The sequence below is a fragment of the Salmo salar genome, chromosome ssa19 (genome assembly GCF_905237065.1).
Source record: "Salmo salar chromosome ssa19, Ssal_v3.1, whole genome shotgun sequence".
Taxonomy (NCBI): domain Eukaryota; kingdom Metazoa; phylum Chordata; class Actinopteri; order Salmoniformes; family Salmonidae; genus Salmo; species Salmo salar.
The window spans coordinates 19,445,142-19,462,901 of record NC_059460.1 but is presented as its reverse complement, the minus strand read 5'-3'; the positions used below and the strand labels follow the sequence as shown (position 1 = coordinate 19,462,901).

The following is a 17,760-nucleotide window of genomic DNA, read 5'->3' as shown; positions in this document are numbered from 1 at the left end:
TATTTGCTTTCATTTGGCATCTTGTCCACCCTTTTCCATTATGTTTTTGGAAAATATGTCCATAAAGCAGTGTAACTAACTACCACCTGACAGCTGTGGTGCCCAATACCTGTGCAGTACTGCAGCACCGTCTCCATGGCACACTTCCTGTCCGCGTCCCAGCGGATACGGGCAGAGCCGGGGCTCTCGCCATCCTGGGGCCACCAGCCCTGCCACAGGTACACCTCGTGGTGGTTGTCTACCAGGAACAAGCCTTCAAGAAGAGGAAGTGATGTCAAAACAGGGCTACAGGAAGTGATGCCGTGATATACACATACAGACAGAGGTCAAACCTATGTGGATTGTAGTAGTACAGTCTCTAGTCATGCATTACCTATGTGTGTGTGTGTGTGTGTGTGTGTGTGTGTGTGTGTGTGTGTGTGTGTGTGTGTGTGTGTATGGTACAGTACCTGGTTGTGAGGCATTGTAGAGGTCCTCCTGTAGGAAGGGCAGTGAGTTGACTGCCTCTGTTACTCTGGCTGGGTAGAAGAACTCCACGGCTACAAACTCTCCAGACGTGCTGCTCAGCTGGTAGAGACGAGGGGTGAAGTTGAACTTCCCTGGATCTGGGGGTCAAAAGTTCATCAAATCACAACACTTTCCCATTGTAGTAATGCTATTTCTATGGGAGAATATACAACAATCAAATTATTACAGTCTACAAGCAAACGAGTACATCGCCAATTACTCCATTGGAATTCAACATCAAAGACAGATTTATGAGTAAACTCAGAATGAAGTCATAGGCTTTCCTGTGCGCGCGATTCCCACTAACCTTGTATCATGCAGTCGTAGGCCTTCCTATCTCTCCTCCCCAGAGCCTCCCAGAATCCCGTAGGCTCCGTCCCCTCGTCACACTCATGGATGGTCACCTTGCTGCTGCTGTGGAGCCCCGCCTCCAACGGACACCTGCAGACACAGGCACATGGACCACTGCCATCATACTGTTAGAAACACTTTTGACACCATTCTGAACACTGACTCATACAGAACATTGTTAAACCTACTGAAATTGATCAGCAATAATACAATTCTATACACTTCAAAACATTCCTGATCAATAATATCTGCCCTTATATTGAGCCCTTTAACATCTCACATTGGCATGGCATGCCTTGACCCCTAACCCTAAAATCAACTGGACAGCAAAATGTCTAGGACATAAACATGTCTTCTTATGCCTGCTGCATCTAGTTATGAATGTGTCACCGCTCACTGCTCTTTGATCTTGTTGGCGGTGGTGCTCCCCACGTCGCGGGTGTGGAGCTGAGCCTTGCAGCCGTGCCACAAGTACATGGTTGCCTTGGAGACACTGAGCAGTACCATAGAGGTCCGGGAGCGCAGGCTGCTGCAGTGACACGCTACCTCCAGCAGGTGGCCCTCCACAGGGACCTCACCACGCACACAGTACAACCGCCAGTCATCTGATGGGGCAAGAGGTCAGGTCAGACAGATAACATTTCTCTCTATGATGAGAGAACAGCAGGAAGCAAATGGGACATAAATCATGCATTTGGAGAAAAACATGTTTTCATGGGATCCATTGGTGTTCCACACCCAACATACTCTTTCAAACATGTCATCACACACACACACACACACACACAGAAAGAAAGAGAAGGAAGAAAAGAGTTGGATGATGGCAGGAGAAAGGACGATAGTATTGATGAGAAGGAGAGGTAAGGATGGTGAGAAAGTGGATGGTAATGATTTACCATCTTAATTTGACCCTGCTTATCACAGCAGGACAATAACAGAAAATGTTAATGATGTGGATTATATTGAATGGACATTTTGTAGGGGTTGACACATACTGCATTAAGGCAAATCAAGTCAGCGATTTTAAGGGGAAATTACAAACTTTAGAAGCCTTTTTAAATCAATTGAATACACTCCAATCAGCATTTTCCAGCTCCGCAGGAAAATTCTGTGACAACAGAGTGATCAAATGATGATAGCAGATCTGTACGTAATAGATATGGACAGTGCAGCTTACTCTGAGAGTTCACCTCCTCCTCTTCTCTCTTCCCTGCATGGACCACCATCCCTCCATTAAAGCACTGCAGGAAACATGGAGGCTCCTTCCCCTGCTGCACCTGGACCTGTAGGAGCAGAGGAGAGAGTGGTTACACACACACGCACACACACACACACACACGCACATGCACACATGCACACACTACCTGTGCTCCTCTCTCCTCGTCCAGTTCGACAGTCATCAGAGCGGACGTTCCCTTCTCGTTGACGGTAGAATTCCGTCCCTGCCAGAAGAAATAGGAACACTTCTCCTTCCCAGCTCCTGCACTCCTCACCGCGTCCGGATTATGTCTCTTCCCAACTAGGATCAGACAGACAGACAGACACACGGATTCACAAACGCCGATGAACAACTTTTCACATCATGAATAAACACCAGGGAGACCTATAAACAGCTGTGACACTTCTGTCAAACCAATAAATGATGGGGTTTTGAAAAAAAAAGAAGTGGAAACAAAGCAGGGAGTTTTGCAGTATTTCCTGTCTGTCTGCATGTATGTATCGGTGTCCTATGTAAGGAAATGTGATACCCCATTGCTGTAATCAGCCATCCTCTTCTGCAGCCCATACACTGACACTCTGTGCAGAAGAAAAGTAGCCGTACTGCTGCTAACCAGTAGAACTCATCCCAGCTTCTCATCTCCACTTCTGTCCTACTAGTAAGGATATTAATGATTGTTTGTTTGAAGTCTGAAAGAACATGGATTCCTACAGCGAGCGAGGCTTTGGAACAGCACAGTCGGTGTCTATGAGTTTAGGTAATGGTTAATTATTACCCTAACATAGTGAGGTGGGGGGGAAGGGTGACAGGGGATCTCTCTTTACATGGTCTTCACATGGAGAAGATGGGTGTTTAATATCAAGGAGGAATGTCCCTCTGCTAAATAACGTAAAATCCCTACCTGCACTGCTTTAAGTGTGTCATCAGAGAGGGAATAAGCACGATGGAAAGAGTGATAGCAGCAAAAGAGAGCGAACGATAGAGAGCGCACGCTCTGTGGTGTGTGACAGTGTTGAGATGTCGCTCAACGGTGGCTCGAAACTAACCTGCGGTGCTCACCATGTACTTCCATTTCACCACGTAAGTGTCTTCCTCATGGAACTGTCCGATACTCTGCTTGGGCAGCCGGCTGTAGGATATAAGATAAAGTTTATTTCACAGTAAACAAATTGACAACAGAATTTCAGCATGCTTAAAGGGAAGGACACTCAACAAGCACAGCACTTACACAAATGACTGATGATTGGCTGAGAGAAATTGATGATAAAAAGATTGTGGGAGCTGTCTTGTTAGACTTCAGTGCAGCTTTTGACATTATCGATCATAGTATGCTGCTGGAAAAACTTGTGTTATGGCTTTACACCACCTGCTATAATGTGGATAAAGAGTTACTTGTCTAACAGAACACAGAGGGTGTTCTTTAATGGAATCCTCTCAAATATAATCCAGCTAGAATCAGGAATTCCCCAGGGCAGCTGTTTAGGCCCCTTGCTTTTTTCAATTTTTACTAATGACATGCCACTGACTGAGTAAAGCCAGAGTGTCTATGTATGCGGATGACTCAACACTATACACGTCAGCTACTACAGCGACTGAAATATGACTGCAACACTCAACAAAGAGCTACAGTTTCAGAGTGGGTGGCAAGGAATAAGTTAGCCCTAAATATTTCTTAAACTAAAAGCATTGTATTTGGAACAAAACACTCACTAAATCTTGTAATAAATAATGTGGAAATTGAGCAAGTTGAGATGACTAAACTGCTCGTAGTAACCCTAGATTGTAAACTGTCATGGTCAAAACATATTGATGCAGCAGTAGCTAAGATGGGGAGAAGTGTGTCTATAATAAAGCGATGCTCTGCCTTCTTAACAACACGATCAACAAGGCAGGTCCTACAGGCCCTGGTTTTGTTGCACCTGGAATACTGTTCAGTCGTGTCGTCAGGTGCCACAAAAAAGGACTTAGGAAAATTGCAATTGGCTCAGAACGGCTGGCCCTTGGATGTACACAGAGAGCTAATATTAATAATATGCATGTCAATCTCTCCTGGCTGAAAGTGGAGGAGAGATTGACTTCATCACTACTTGTATTTATGAGAGGTATTGACATGTTGAATGCACCGAGCTGTCTGTCTAAACAACTGCACACAGCTCGGACACCCATGCCTACTCCATAAGAAAAGGCATAAGAGGTTTCTTCACAGTCCCCAAGTCCAGAACAGACTGTGGGAGGTGCACAGTACTACATAGAGCCATGACGACATGGAACTCTATTCCACATCAAGTAACTGATGCAAGCAGTAAAATTAGATCGAAAAAACAGATAAAAAAAACACCTTATGGAACAGCGGGGACTGTCAAGCAACAAACATTGGCACAGACACATGCATAACACACGATAACATACACACTACACATACACATGGATTTAGTACTGTAGATATGTGGTAGTGGTGGAGTAGGGGCCTGAGGGCACACAGTGTGTTGAGGAAATCTGTGATTGTATGGTAATGTTTTTTTTAAATTGTATAAACTGCCTTCATTTTGCTGGACCCCAGGACGAGTAGCTGCTGCTTTGGCAGCAACTAATGGGGATCCAGAATAAATACAAATACACTGAAATGTGTATTGTTCCTTTATCACAACCCCACCACACACATATTATGCATCCCAAAAGGCATTGTATTCCCTATACAGTCCCTATAGGCCCTGGTCAAAGTAGTGCACTATGTAGGGAATAGGGTGCCATTTGTATAGGGTGCTACACACCCACCCACCTGTAATCGAACTCCAGGATGTGCCATACGTCCACGGCAGTGGTACTGATCTCAAAGTGCCTGCGGTCGTCCCCCGCCACAGGGCCGTAGCCTCGACCCACGTCCACCCCATCCAGCACCGTGCGCACCGGGGTCTGGAGTAACGGCAGCATCAAGGACGCATCGTAGGACCGCGTTGTATTCTGTTCCGAGGTCTGTTGCTCCTGGAAGGGAGGGGAAAGCGACAAAACGGGTTAAGGAAGCCATCGGGACGTTGAGATGCGTGTGGTGGAGGAGAGGAGTAGAGGGGGAGATGGGGAATGAGGTGTTGGAATAGAGTGAGGTTTTGTTCCCTGTTGTCTAATAGTGTATAATTTGGCAAGTCTTATAAGGAATTCTTGAGAAGCTACAGAATAAACAATGAAGAGGAGATGAACAAAAAAACAAAACTATTAAAAACTATTTGGCGCTGTACCTTGGGTTCGTTGAGGTGTTCGTGGCCGTTTTTGGTTGTGCCTTTCTTCTTGGAGTCTGTCCAGTCCAGGAACTTCTCCTTGAATAGGGTGGTCTCATTGTGTTGTGTCAACCTCCCAAATACAGCCCAGTCCGGACGGCCCTGGCCTTTCCTGCACACCACAGATGGAGAGAGAGGAGAGGTAGAGAGGTAAGAGCTGTTCGGAGACTTTTATATTATATTTTATTAAACCTTTATTTTTCAAGGCAGGTCAGTTTAAAATTGTTTGCAACGACCATCTGGCAAGTCTGTTATTAAAGAAGCAAACTGTCCATGGGCATAGAGGCAGGTTGTTTAGAGTAGAGCAGAGTGATGACATCCTGCCCATGTAGGGCTTGTGTTCTGCTGAGCCTGGCCTTAGAGCTGTTTACACATACTGTAGTGGAATACTTAGCTAGGCTCTCCATAGTAGGGAGGTACATGGTGTTATGGAAATGGCCCACCTGCGCTAACCGGAGCGGTTTTAATACAGACGGTTTGAAGTTACCTCGCAACTCAAGTAAAATCCTAACCCTCACAGGGTCGTGGAATCACACTCTCAACCATACATGAGAAATGTGTTACGTTACAGTACGTGCAACCTACATATCAGGATTTATTGTCAGTACTGTGTATGTGAATTGGATGAATGGGATGGTGCTAAAAGAGAAGGCTAGCTCACTGTATGGTTTGGCTTGTGTGTTGTGTGTGTGTGTGTGAGAAAGAATGTGTGTGAGCCACCCAGTACCTGGGTATGAGTGAGTTGCACTCTCCAGGGTCCAGGGGGTTGATGTCACAGCAGGTGTAGTCGAAGGTTCCGTTCCACAGGTGTTTGGCCAGCTGGAAGGCTACTTTCCTCTGGGCCAGAGTCACCTCCTTACCGTGCCACACATACACCTCACTGCCAAAGTCCAACACCAACACCTGCAGGCCAGGGGTCACAGAGACGGCCAGTCAGCACCAGTACAATGATGTACTTTCACCTTCAGCTCAAAATGGTCATTTGAAAGTGAGGAACTCACAAGTCAGAGTAGTGTACCCGTCATTGTCTAAATCTTGACTTAGGAGATCTCAACCAGGATCAACCAGGTTTCTTTTTCCATCTCGGTCTTAACTTGATTGGAAGAATGAAAATCTATATCCTCATACCAAACAATGTTAGTAGTAATGTCTAACCTGTTTGGGGCTGAGCAGGGTGCATCGGGGAACCTTCCCCCAGAAATCGTCATCGGGGACCAATTTGTCATCCACTAGGCGGTAGATGCAGTTGGTTTCTACGATGGCGCTCTCATACAGCTCATCCTCGTCTGGCGTCCCCGCGGCTACAGGAAGTGTTAAAAACTGATGATGCATTCAAGGAATAACTGGGAATCATTTGTGGGTAACATTTCAGTTGAGGGGACCCATAACACATAAAACATTTAATTACTTTTACCTACATAGCCATGAATGTATCATGCCAAAAGAAGGGACCCCAAAACATGACTGATTGAAATATGTTTGCCAAACTAACAGACAGTTAGTACGCTGGTAGCTGGTACTGGTAGGTAAAATGTTAACTCCACAGTTATAACCCATTAACTACTTCATCCTTACACTGGTAGCTGGCCTGTCCGCCCAGAATCTTCCAAAACTCCTTGGCAGCATAGCTGTGTGTGTTGATGCCCTCCTCGATCAGCTCTACGTAGTTGGCACGGCAACCCAGATCTCTCTTGGTCTGAACAAACTGGGCCAACTCAGCAGCCTGAGAAGGAAAGACAGAAAAGAAGCAAATTGTTAATTCTAGGCCCAAATCAAGTGCAATTCATTGTGCTACATATTTAATAGCTCAATGATTCTTGAAAGGGACAATCTTTTTTCCCACAAATATTTGTCTTAATATTAACATTTGAAATATATATTTTGACAGTTTGAGCATATGTTGCAGAACAGGGATTAAAATATTTCAGAATATTAATGATAGTGATACTCAAAAATAAATTTTTGCCTCTAAAAATAAAAGATCAATACAAACATTTGTAAAATACGGAAAATTGTTCATTTGAAAATCCCCAATAAAAATTATAAGTGTTCTAATCAGATCTTTCAGCACTCTGATGGAGTGGATGTGGTATATGGTACATTCAAGTGGTATACACAGTAGCAATTGAGTTATTCCTTAGTTGATTTGACTCTAAAACTGAATTAAAATGAAACATATTTGAACCAAAATGCATATTCTATCGGGCAGATGGAGTTGACAGATCACGGTTGAAACCATGGTGATTCCAATATCGTTTGTTTGAATCCATCAAAAGTAGAGAACTTTCCAGACTATGAGTGGTCTTGTTGGACTACATGTAATGAGGACATGAACAAGGGGTCCTTATGGTATAGCTGACCCTTCTCATTCCTGATTCATTTAGGATTTTAGACTAATCTCAGGACACATCTTTTAGGAATCACAGTTTTGGGAGAAATATTATTTAATGTCAGAGGGATAGTGCAGGAAACTACATAAGATTATTTTCAGTTAATATCCCATTACTTTTTAGTAGAGTTTGAAATTGGGATCTTTTTCTCCAGACAAGGGCATTTCCAGGCATAGAAATGAATCGTATTTTGAAAATTCCCAAAACAAATATTTTCCCTTATAAAATTCCCCTAAATGTAATTTTTAAGCTCAAATAATGCTACAAAATCATTTGTTAAAATAAATATATACAAAAAAAAATTCCCTGCCGCACAAGGATTTTCCCGACTTTCAAGAATTCATGGGCTATTAAGAGTGAGGTGAATAGATGTAATCTTAAAAAACATATCCCGAGACAGACCTGTTACGCAAGTGTTGTGAACAAATCCCCAATGGGTTTTTATAGTCTGAATGATAATTTTTTTTAAATAGAATTTCAGAATCAGGTCAGTTTTCTTCCTGGCCAATCAGAGCTAGAGTCTGTTTGAAACAACAGCTTTAGGTCTGCGTTTATGTCTCGGTGAGAGTCTTCCTGTTACGGCAGCTTTTCTCCCCACACACACACACCACTTCCTGTGTTGCGACGCCAACGCTACTTCCTCCCAAGGCTGGGTTTACTTCCTGCACGTGACTTGAAGCAGCACACGCCTAATAACAACAGACCTTTAAAACCCACTGACAGACAGGGTTACACGTGTTCATCTGAGCATACCTACACAACGCTAACACCGTGTGGACAGCACTGCTTACAATTACATGTAACCTATGACAATGTGAGTGTATTTGATGCGTTTGTGATGGGTATGTATAACTGCTGAACATAGCAACAAGATCAACAGACTTACCTTAGCCTTCTCGATGACGTTGGCAAACTCTCCAGTCCAGACAAAGCAGTGATGAGGAGTGATGAGCAGAAAGCAATCCCCGCTGTTCAGAGAGGACGCTCTGGGCTCCACTAGTCTGGTCTGGACATGCCGTCGGCCTGGTTAATATAACAGATGGACACAGATAGATATGGTATATTAGTGGTTGTTTTGAATGGCAGTTAAGAGGCAGTTAAGAATACTTAACTTTATACATGAAGACTGTGTCCAAAACTGTTAATTGGATTTGGTTTTCCCAGGGTAGAGAGAGGTGACCTAGGTAACATGATTAAGCATCACAGCTGCATGGAAGTGGCCTTCCCTGTGGCTCAGTTGGTAAAGCATGGTGTGTGCAACGCCAGGGTTGTGGGTTCGATTCCCACGGGGGGCCAGTACAAAAAATAAAAAAAATGTATGAAATGTATGTATTCACTACTGCAAGTCGCTCTGGATAAAAGCGTCTGCTAAATGACTAAAATGTAAAAATGTAATAATGTGTGGAGGCCTAAAGGAACCAAAATAACTACAACAAACACTGTCTGTTCTTAAAATATCCTCTGGAAAGGAAAGGACACCCTGGAAGAGCATCCTTCGTGGCTGTGTGTAAAAATGCCAATTAGGCCATTTTCCTCTGTGGACCTCAGCAGCACTAGGAAATGGGTTACTGTTGTGACAGATACTGTATGCCTGACCCACATGCAATAAGCAGCAAATAGGCACAATGCACACAACAGTTTCTTCCTTCCCCAGACTAAAAAACTGCCAGAAGAAAATAATAAGCTAATTTAGACGATAAGCGTGCAGCAGTCAGACAACGGAAGCACAACCAATTCCCTACACAATGGACTACTTTTCACCAGGGCCCATAGGGCTCTGATGAAAAGTAGTGCACTATATAGGGAATGTTTTGCTGCTTACTGTTCTGGATGGTTAGTCTTAGCATGCTCGTTACAGGCTACAGTGTGTCTCCGCGATTCATGGAAGACAGAGGTCTTTCCTCGTCGGTCTATTCCAGGAGGCTGCTCTCAATATCGGTCTAATCTAGGCCATCCGGCATCCCAAAACGGCACCCTATTTCCTATATAGTGCACTAGTCAAAAGTAGTGCACTACATAGGGAATAGGGAGCGATTTGAGACACAGACCAAGATATTGGTCTCCTTACTGTGACAGTACGGTGAGAGAACGCACTGCCTTCCTTCTTTGTGAAGGCAAACCATCGTCAGTATGCTGCAGATAAATGAGTGTATATTGGAAGCGATTGTTGTTGCTGTAAAATACTGTCAGAGAGACTGCTGTGTATAATGTATTTGGGCTTCCAGCTTAGCGCTTAGCCTATTACACTGTTCCGTTTAGCATTGTTGATATGCATGTCTCTCCTAAGAACTACTAGCAGATGGTGGTGGGTGGTTAAAAGGTGAAAGCAGCATTCATGTCACCATCTAATCATCTCTGTTCGGGGGGGAAGCGCGTGCAGCCAACCACATTCTTTCCCTGGGTTTCTTATCATGACTGATCCCAGAGTTGACTTTTAGTGAGCCGAGAGGTCACGAGAGGTCATCTGTCCGTCTCACCTTTGACCTGAATGAGCATGAGTTTCTTGTAGGGCACGGCGCTGTTGTTGGACATCTGCTCGGAGATGTTGACGCTCCGCAGGTTGACGCTGCTAAAATTCTCTTTACTGGCCAGCCCAGCCAGAGCCACCTCCGAGAATCCACTGTTCTTACTCACTGGAACAGAGATGGACCCGTCGGTTAGAGGAGTTATACACAGAAGACATACACTGAGTGTACAAAACATTATGAACAGCTCTTTACAACAAAGACTGGCCAGATGAAAGCTATGATCCCTTATTGATGTCAAATCAGTGTCGATGAAGGGGAGGGGACAGGTTAAAGACGGACTGAGACAGTTGGGAAATGAACTGTGTTTGTGTGCCATTCAGAGGGTGAATGGACAAGACAAAAGATTGAAGTTCCTTTGAACGGGTTACAGTAGTAGGTACCAGGCGCACCGGTTTGAGTGTGTCAAGAACTGCAACGCTGCTGGGTTTTTCCATGCTCAACAGTTTCCCCTGTGTATCAAGAATGGTCCACCACCCAAAGGACATCCAGCCAACTGTGGGAAGCATTGGAGTCAACATGGGCCAGCATGCCCTGACTAACTGAAGCTGTTCTGAGGGCAAAAGTGGTTGCAGCTCAAAATTAGGAAGATGTTCCTAATGTTTATACACAGTGTAACACACACACAGTGCCACCTCTGAGAAACCAGAGTTCTTATTCACTTGAATACAGAGAGACCGAGTAGGAGGAGATATATAGATGCATCATATACACAGTTGACTTAAACACACATATTGTACATTATACACAGAGACCGACTGCACCTGCACACACACACACACACACACACACACTACAGCTGAAGACTTTATAAATACTAAAATGTAATGAGATTAAAAGCAACACAATACTCCCAACCCTGAAATACAGGAGTGTTCCTAAAGTTATTAGAACAAACCCCAGAACCTTTCAGGGACCCCGGTCTCATGGAGTGTTTTTATTATTCTCCTAAGAGATGGAAAGAGGAAGTTGCGAGTTTCAGTTTGTAGCTTTAGTGACGCTGTTATCCCCGACACAGCCCGCTGCACAAGTTACCCTACTCACAATGGTAGAAAAACAACAGTGAACTTTTGAGGATTGCTTTGAACAATACCAGGATACAAGGCTGCGTACCAAATGTCTATGGGACCTGGTCAAAAGTAGTGCACTACGTGGGGAATAGGGTGCCATTTGGGATACCGCCAATGCGTTTAAATGTAGATCCCTTTTACAGCTTTTACGTCTCCTGTCCCAGGATTCATGGTGTTGAACTTATTTATAGAACAAGGCCCGATTTGAATCAGTTCAAGCAGTGTAGTTTAGGGAGGAGTTACGAATATAAACATTGAAAGTGTGCTCTGGGAAGTTGCCTGTCGTGGGACGTACAGGAGAACACTTTCCCATGGTGCTGCTGTGGTTGTGTTAATGTGAGTGTCAGTCACACAGATTGTAGAACAGCCTCCCATAGCACTACAAAGTACACCAGCCACCTCTGCATAGCCTGGTTTTTACTTAATTTACAACCGAAATGCCAGGCTTCTTTTTTCCTCCTCTTCAGACAGCTGAACCTCTTGCCAACCCTGCTCTCATTCCAGAACCACTAGCATGACCTAGGCTACAGGTTGTTGAGCTGACTCACTCTTCTCCTCCTTCATCCTCTTGCTCTCCAGCAGGCCGATGTTGAGTCTCTGCTCCGTGTACTCTTGTCTGATGTCGTCTCTGGCCGCCAGCATCTTCAGAGGGTTCCTGGACGACTGGACGTTGCGCACCGGACGCACGGACCGCTTGTGTTGCACCATGGCGGAGGTCAGCCTAGGGAGGGGAAAGGAGAGTGGTCAGAGTTCAACAGGAAGCAGGTGCCAGGTTTTTACAGTGTTGACTCAACCCTGACCTCTGCACTGTGTGTGTGTGTGTGTGTGTGTGTGTGTGTGTGTGTGTGTGTGTGTGTGTGTGAGCGTGCTTACTTGGGCATCTGTGTACCACCGAAAATGTCGTCAAAGTCATCGTTGATGTCCACCTTGCTGTTCATGTTCAGGGGCATCTCAGCCACTTGGCGGTAGAACTTATCAAACATCTCATCATCCAAGTTCATGACCTCTTTGACCGTCTTCTCCGTCACCGTGATGGTGGACTCACGCAGGCCGCCCACTGACAGGGACAACACGGAAGACGGGTTATCTAAGGCCTCAAAAGAGAGACAGTCGGTGCCAATTTGTGCTTCTCCCCCTTGGCCCCAACTCTTTCATGTTTGCAGATCTGAAGGGTCTGGATAGGTATGAGCAGTGAAGAGGTAGAGCTTCTGCCATATTGCTTCCACCTTACAGCTCTGCAAACATCACAGGGTTAGGGTCAAGGGGGAGGGGCCGTATACTAGAACAAGACACTGACCTTTACTGTTCAACCTGCCCAGGAAAGACTCCAGCTTATCCAACTTTCTGTCTGACTCCAGGTTCATGTCCGGTTTTGCCTCGATCTCTGCAAAGCAACATAATAGCACAGGAATTACTCTGAATGGCGAGTGACAGACGTCTACACTTAGTCACTGTCCCAAATGGCACCCTATTCCCTATAACCTTTGATCTGAGTGTGCATTTAAATGAATTTAGAAGAGATCCATCCATAGAAAAATGTCAATCACATGCACCAGATATGTGTCAACCTGGAATAGCATGTGTTGATTGCAATGAAGTAGACATTTAACTCTCTCGTGCATAAATGCTTTTCAGTTAGTGAGGACAACCAAAAACTATCCCAGGGTTTACATTCAATTAGACATTGGTTGCCAGACAGAATTACAACGATCACAGTCACACCAATAATTCCTGTCGCTATAGTGATTACACGTGCCGTTTAGAAGATGTACCATGCATACAGCAAAATCATTTTGAAAACACCTTCAGTATCAGATATTTCCTTAATTTCTCGTTAAAGGAAAATAAAGATGACTGATTATAACCCACTCAACATCGGAAAAATTATTACGTTCTGTAGGTCAGTCCTATGTTTATTGGTACATACAGTAGTTTTGTAGTGATGGAAATAAAGTTGAGTTGAGTGCAAATGACTTTTCAATAACCCGGATGGGATAAACAAGACTTCGAGATTTTGTTCATGGTGTTTACATTGGGACGGCATGTGTCTAATGACAGTTAAGGACACAACCCACTCACAACCGTTTACCCCAAACGACACAACCCAGTCACAACCGTTTACCCCACACAACCCAGTCACAACCGTTTACCCCACACAACAAGGTGACTCAGACCCTCCATGTCATGACTAGGGCCTAGTAAATGGATAAGGTGAGGCCTCACATGACGGAGAAAGAGAAACAGCAGAGAGGCGAGGTTCTTGCAGAATTATTATTTTATGCCCTTCTCACTGTGAACTCGTTCAGTCCTCCTCAAGAGTTTAAACGCTTGGACTGGTCTAATAAACATGCTAAACTATCCATCTTCACCAATCCGATGCTTTTAAGTCAATCAGGGCAAGTAAACGAGTGCACACAGCCAAGTTGGGCTACTGACCTTCTAGAGGCTTGGAGATGGCAGGAGTGGTGTTCTTGGGTTTGGAGAGGAGAGACATGACAGGGCTGTTGAGAGCTGAAGGAGAAGCCAGACCTGAAACAGACACACAATATAAATGGGATGTTCCACTACGTGAAACAACAGACGAGACTTGGAGTAAATGAGGGCGTGACTGGGGACAGGAAACGCGTCTGTCTGTCTGACGGGTACCGCACCTAATGTAGGTCATACTGCTAATTGGATTATAGGGGTTCCATTAAAGAACTTCCTGCACGAGTGAAAAAAAATAAGAAAATTCAAAACAATTAAATGGTCATACAGTATACACCGGATAGGTGCAGTGAAATGTCTTTTACAACTGCCTGAGTGAAAAAAGGAACTGCAGGATTATATGGAATGGGTGTAACAGAAGTGGGAATTGACACCGTAGACCACTTTCTATCTACTGACACAAACCCTAGCTCTGTGGATGCGTGATTGTATGCACGCACGTGTTTTGCCGCGGGGGTGCGCGCGCGTGTATCATACAGCATTAGATGACCCCTGACCTTTCTTGACCATGCGTGCGGCCACGGTGAACTGCGTGGAGTCGTTGGCAGCCCCGAGGCCCTTGGACTTCCAGGCCTCCTCTCGGGCCACGATCAGCTGCTTCCTCTCCTGGATAGACATGTCTATACGGCGGCTCTGGGTCTCCTCTCCTCCTCCCATCCTCTGCTAGGAGAACACACACGAGGTTAGGGGGAACCGGGGTGTATTCAGTGATGTGAAGCACTGGCTGTGTCCCAAATGGCTCCCAACTGTGCACTACTATTGACGGACCCTGGTCTAAAGTAGTGCACTATAAAGGGAATAGGGTGCCATTCAGTGAGGTGAAATGTTCAGAACTTTGAAGATCGTACTACACCACAACCCCACAGATATTACTAACTAATATATCATCTCCATTCACTAACTGTAGCAAACCACTGAACAACATCAAACAACCCCCTTGGCTCAGAGTGGCCCACATACTCACAGGCCTCCGCATTAAAATAAATGCCTGGTGTCTTACTCTCGCAGATCCACAGACTACCCTTTAGAAAACGGCCTTCCCCATCACATGAATGGACCGGTTTGACAGAGAGAAGTGAGAGAATGTAGATAGTGGATGAACGGCATGAATGCACAGTACTCTTTTACAGTTTATCTACTGTAGGAGAACCCAATCACAACAGAAGCAGAACATGGGAGTTGGAAGATGTCACGACCAGCACAACACAAAGCGTCACAGGCATGTCGAGCACACACACATTTTCACCTGTTAGAATTATGTTTTTCAACCACACAAATGCTAACACCCACAAAAAGCAAATTTACATAAGTATACACACACATCCTCAAAACAAGGGTCCCCTAGACACCAATATTCTGTAGCCAACATCCAAGTTCTGTATCTGTCCATACACTAGGCCTACTGTATATGTGACCGTGCACAGCAGTCCTTTGCGTATGACCGCAGGGCTACCTGCGAGTGTGTGTGTGTGCGTCACAAATAGCACCCTATCCACTACATAGTGCACTACTTTTGACCAGGGCCCCTCACTCTGGTCAAGAGTAGTGCACTACATAGGGAATAAGGTTGCCATTTGGGACGTAGCCTGTGACTGTTGACTACTGGAGTGGGTGAATGTGTCACCTTCCGTCTCCAGGGGTGCCTTTCATCCCTAGCCATAGAGGGACTGGTCACTGTGGATGTGGGGGGGCTGAAGATGCTCGACGTGGGGGGGCTGGTAGCCTTCATGTGACCGGGAAGATGGGTGATGGGAGGAGGAAAGGAAGAACAGAGGAAGGAAAGAAGAGGGGGTGAAATGAGAGGAAAGAGTGGAGGACAGAGGATGCAGCCAAAAACAACAAAAAAGAGCTAGCCAGAAGCCTAGCCAAAAGGTGTGACATTTCATCTCGCCATCACCATGAAGCGTCAAAGCTATGAAGCGTCAACATCAACTACAATGCCTCCAGACGCATGGCTAGCCCTCTAGGAGTAAGAACAACTCTGAAGAGTCCTATAATTGCAGGGTAGCAGATTTAACAGGAGAGTTGGAGCAGAAAACAGTCAGAGACATTTTCTGGGAGAGTATATACAGTGGATATAGTGAACATGCCTTCATAAAGTAGATGAGCTCACCATGGTAAGATACTGTATGCCTACAGACGCATCATGATCTTTGGTATAGATATTTGGTAATAAGCACGTTATCGCGAAATAACACTAACTGCATAAAGCATAGAGGCTTTAACAGCTTACATTTTTTTTTTTAAAAACCAGCTCAGACCAGCCGGCAGCTAGGTTGGCTATGCAAGCAGGTACAGTATAAAGGCCATTACACCGGATGCATGGTCTCACCTGGCTGTACTGATCGACACTTAGATCACCGTCAGGGAGATCAGGAGGAGGAGAGAAAGGGGTGGAAAAGACCGGCTCCTATTGAGGGAGGGCCAGGGAAGACAGACAGGTTCCCACAGATGGACAGAAAGGACATAATCAATGACAGAGGGGAATAAACAGCGATACCTCCAATCTGTTATACAGATCTGTAATTTGACAGTGGTTTGTAAATGGGAATCACCGTCATAGCTTGCATGCACACCTTCATCCAACACATTCAACGTCACGCAGTTTATACATTTGGGTTTAATGGCTGTATGGACAAGGAATACGAGCTGGTGAATTGGTTTCAGCAACAATCCACAATGAAATCACCACTTCCCACACACACACGATGAGACAGCCTTGAGACTTGAAGCTACAGCATCAACCACAGTTAATATGACCCCTGATGAGCGGCAGGACTGAATTAGAGCAGGCCACTCGCACCACGGTATTACATGAAAAAACTGATAGGGTAAATTTCCCAAAATTCCCAGGATTTCAAGTAATCCCAGTTGGAAGATTCCCGGATTCAGGTGGGAATAAGCAGGAAATCCAGGAATCCTCCAACCCGGGATTTCAGGAAAAGCTGACAACTTTGAGAAGTTACTGGAACGTTGCAACCCTTCACCCGTAAAGCACCACTAGTAGTGTATAACACACCAGGGTGTGTGTTAGCAGGGAACCTAACACACCGGTCTTACCCAGAGCTGATCAGACACAGCCAACTCATCGATCATCATCATCCCTTCCTCCTAAAGAAACACAGCAGAAAGAAAAAAGGACAAGTGTTCTTTTCTGTAGACTAGGTTGTCATCCGCATGGCTGACCCAGATGTCAACCGCTCTCCCTCTAAAACCGTCACTGATATTTGGATTATTGAGAGGTTGAATTTGAAATACAAACTATATTCCAGCAGGTGTCATTCAAACAAAGTTTCTAGGATCAACACTTTTTCCCCCCCACTTTCAGTCACTGAAGTTGCTTTTTTTAGCTGTACTTTAAGCATTTTAAGCAGTGACTCAGTGTAGCTCAAACTCTTAATAAGCATGGACCAATGACATCCCATAAAGGGGTTGTTTTTCCCTAATCTCTTCAATTCCTACTGTACTGTAGGCTACAGTACATCTCCTTTGATCTCGGAAGGGAGGTAGTCTTGATTGAGCTCACTGGCAAAAGCTGAACGGGAGGATAAAACTATTTTAAAAGAATAAATAAAGAGCGAAAACAAAAACATCCATCCTTCCTCTTGATTTCCTTTGAAGCCCTAAGCCTGGCCTGTTTTAGTTGATTCACTACTCGTTTCACTTCTATGCTTTGATCTCAAATTTATACATTTAGTTTCTTCAGTGTTCTTAGTTTAATCTACAGAGGTAAAAGATCAGGGTGTGTAACCAATGAAGCATCTCAGAGTAAGAGAGCTGATCTAGGGTCAGGTCCCCCCCTGTCCCTGTCCATGTTATTCATTGTGATTTAAAAGGAAAAACTGATCCTACATCAACACTTCTACTTTGAGATACTTCATGAATACGGACGCAGGTATTAAAAGCCTTCTTTTGGTTACATTAAAAAAAAAAAGGTAT

General features: G+C 44.8%; 1 protein-coding gene across 21 annotated transcripts in view; it reads right to left on the bottom strand.

Moving 5' to 3' along the window:
- Positions 1-17,760, bottom strand: part of svila (supervillin a) — a 138,997-nt gene that overhangs the window by 2,534 nt on the left and 118,703 nt on the right. For 13 of the 21 annotated variants that reach the window (XM_014157531.2, XM_014157529.2, XM_014157528.2 and 10 more), the window contains 22 exons: positions 16,882-16,932; positions 16,154-16,231; positions 15,446-15,544; positions 14,319-14,484; positions 13,771-13,863; positions 12,632-12,718; positions 12,208-12,391; positions 11,883-12,055; positions 10,217-10,372; positions 8,626-8,762; positions 6,925-7,072; positions 6,505-6,650; positions 6,077-6,252; positions 5,311-5,461; positions 4,857-5,059; positions 3,124-3,206; positions 2,223-2,377; positions 2,036-2,141; positions 1,256-1,463; positions 815-948; positions 450-605; positions 110-253 (listed from right to left, as the gene is read on the bottom strand). In XM_014157531.2, coding sequence (XP_014013006.2) covers positions 110-253; positions 450-605; positions 815-948; positions 1,256-1,463; positions 2,036-2,141; positions 2,223-2,377; positions 3,124-3,206; positions 4,857-5,059; positions 5,311-5,461; positions 6,077-6,252; positions 6,505-6,650; positions 6,925-7,072; positions 8,626-8,762; positions 10,217-10,372; positions 11,883-12,055; positions 12,208-12,391; positions 12,632-12,718; positions 13,771-13,863; positions 14,319-14,484; positions 15,446-15,544; positions 16,154-16,231; positions 16,882-16,932 — 3,034 coding nt within the window. The remainder of the gene's footprint in view (positions 1-109; positions 254-449; positions 606-814; positions 949-1,255; positions 1,464-2,035; positions 2,142-2,222; positions 2,378-3,123; positions 3,207-4,856; positions 5,060-5,310; positions 5,462-6,076; positions 6,253-6,504; positions 6,651-6,924; positions 7,073-8,625; positions 8,763-10,216; positions 10,373-11,882; positions 12,056-12,207; positions 12,392-12,631; positions 12,719-13,770; positions 13,864-14,318; positions 14,485-15,445; positions 15,545-16,153; positions 16,232-16,881; positions 16,933-17,760) is intronic. The other 8 variants (XM_014157527.2, XM_045702146.1, XM_014157514.2 and 5 more) reach the window with 7 other exon arrangements.